The sequence below is a fragment of the Scylla paramamosain genome, chromosome 14, assembly GCF_035594125.1.
Source record: "Scylla paramamosain isolate STU-SP2022 chromosome 14, ASM3559412v1, whole genome shotgun sequence".
Lineage (NCBI taxonomy): Eukaryota > Metazoa > Arthropoda > Malacostraca > Decapoda > Portunidae > Scylla > Scylla paramamosain.
In genome coordinates this window covers 6,682,800-6,684,922 of record NC_087164.1, presented here as the reverse complement: position 1 = coordinate 6,684,922, position 2,123 = coordinate 6,682,800, and the positions used below count along the sequence as shown (strand labels likewise).

Here is a 2,123-nt window from a genome sequence, read left to right as displayed (position 1 = left end):
ATATATATATATATATATATATATATATATATATATATATATATATATATATATGATAGATAGATAGATAGATAGATAGATAGATAGATAGATAGATAGATAGATAGATAGATAGATAGATAGATAGATAGATAGATAGATAGATAGATAGATAGATAAATAGATAGATAGATAAATAGATAGATAGATAAACAGATAGATAGATAGATAGATAGACAGACAGACAATCATCATCATGAATCACCATCTCCATTATAAGTCAGGTAGCATCATCAATTCTCGGGAGAGTGAAGCAGAGAAGTCAATGGGAATTCAACGACTCTAAAACCAGTGTCATTTTCTTCACAGCATGTTCTCCCAGATGTCAATGCAAAACTGATGCAAGTTAAGGCAGCTCTATGTACATAAACATTATCGGTATTTGATAAGGGTAGAAAAAATTGCTTACATTTCAATAGTTTTTTTTTTTTTTCAATTCTTAATGATACTCCTTCAGTTACGTCAGTGTGCGTGATTTGCTTTGATGAGATTCAACCTTTACATCGTCTTCAGTCTCTTTTGAAGGTGGTCATACTCTTTCAAAGCGAGACAGTAAGGCAGACCACGCAGTGTTACATTTTATTAACTACCTCTTTGTTTCTCACTCGCACTTATTTTCTTTGAATCTGGAGTCTTCACTTAATCGATGCGAGTAATGGGGATCGATGATTACGGTACTTATATTTCCGTGCAATAATACCTGACATGTAACATGTAAATGGTTTAGTCATTTGTGTGTAGCCCGTATGTGGTTTGGTCAACTCAAATCTAGTCTGTTTTGAATATTTTCTCTAGTCTCTAATTCACTTCCATGATTTATTCCGGAAATGGAGTTATGCTCAACACGAAGATAGCTTATTTACATGTATGCGTTGTCCTCCATAAGAAGAAAAAAAAAACAGTAATCATACCAAAGACATCTTATTTACGGAGATAAACTGAGCAGCTTGTACTGTGTGTGTGTGTGTGTGTGTATATATATATATATATATATATATATATATATATATATATATATATATATATATATATATATATATATATATATATATATATATATATATATAAAAGAGAAAGAAAGTAAAAGAGAAAAAAAAATATCTTCCCTCTACAACAAGCAGCGTTAGATCACTTATGGGTGCAGCCAAATTAGAATGAAAGAACAGCGTTTGAAAGTGTTAAATAACTCACCTGTAAATGGGTGTGGCGAGTTCCTCCTTGAACCACAAAACGAGGTAGACTGTGTCGCCCGAGCTGACTGTCATGTTGCAAGGGAGACGAGCCGCTTCCCCGAACACCGCTTGTACCTCCTCTACCACGTCTGTTGAGAGCAGAAAAATAAAAAAAAAAATTACTCAAGGGACACGTGGTGTGAGTGACCCTAAGTATGACAACATTCCTATCTTTGGAAAAAATACTGCTAGTGTTATTCAAAGTAACAAATAATAAGATCGCTTGGAAAATTGTTCAATAGGAAAAATCATAAAGTTATATTACAGTTCAAAATATTTCGATCTAGTAAATACCAAATACGAAAAAGATTAAATAATATCCTCTCGCGTCCTCTTTCCTCAAGCCTTTCCCAGACACAAAATTTCCGGCGACGAAAAACTCTAAGGCAACCATTAACTTGAAGTGAGGCAGGCAGGCAGGTAAGAGAACCCGGACAAGGCTTCCCGGTCTGGTACAATTTGTATTTTTAGGAGGAAATAATTACAAAGAAAATAACTTGGCAAAGAAACTAATCGAGTCTCTGGAAATAAAACCCACCACTGTTTTGTGGACTGAACTAGATAAAGAAAACAAAAGGCTCAACGTTGTTTCAGTGTTGCTGCTCGTGGAAAGGTGGATGGAAACACTGAAAGAAGAGATCACTCAACACACTGAAAAATAAAAGAAAGCTATGGTCTGTGAAGATTAAAAATAACTCATAGAAGAAAAGGTCATGAGACCATTAGCTTTGTCTTTCACTAAGGTTGGATTTCAGTTGTCGCTTGAACACAGCTTCCTGTCATGAAATTATACTCATTAGATAAGTGGAAAAGGCCTTTGTGTGTGTGGACTTGTCGGGAGGCATGCAAAAT

At 34.5% G+C, this 2,123-nt stretch overlaps 1 protein-coding gene across 1 annotated transcript in view; it reads right to left on the bottom strand.

Annotated features, from left to right (window-relative positions):
• The window catches only part of LOC135106803 (nephrin-like), a 75,148-nt gene extending 73,782 nt beyond the window's left edge, over positions 1–1,366 (bottom strand). The window contains exon 1 of the mRNA XM_064016123.1: positions 1,231–1,366. Coding sequence (XP_063872193.1) covers positions 1,231–1,304 — 74 coding nt within the window. The 5' untranslated portion in view covers positions 1,305–1,366. The remainder of the gene's footprint in view (positions 1–1,230) is intronic.
• Positions 1,367–2,123: the final 757 nt, after the last annotated feature.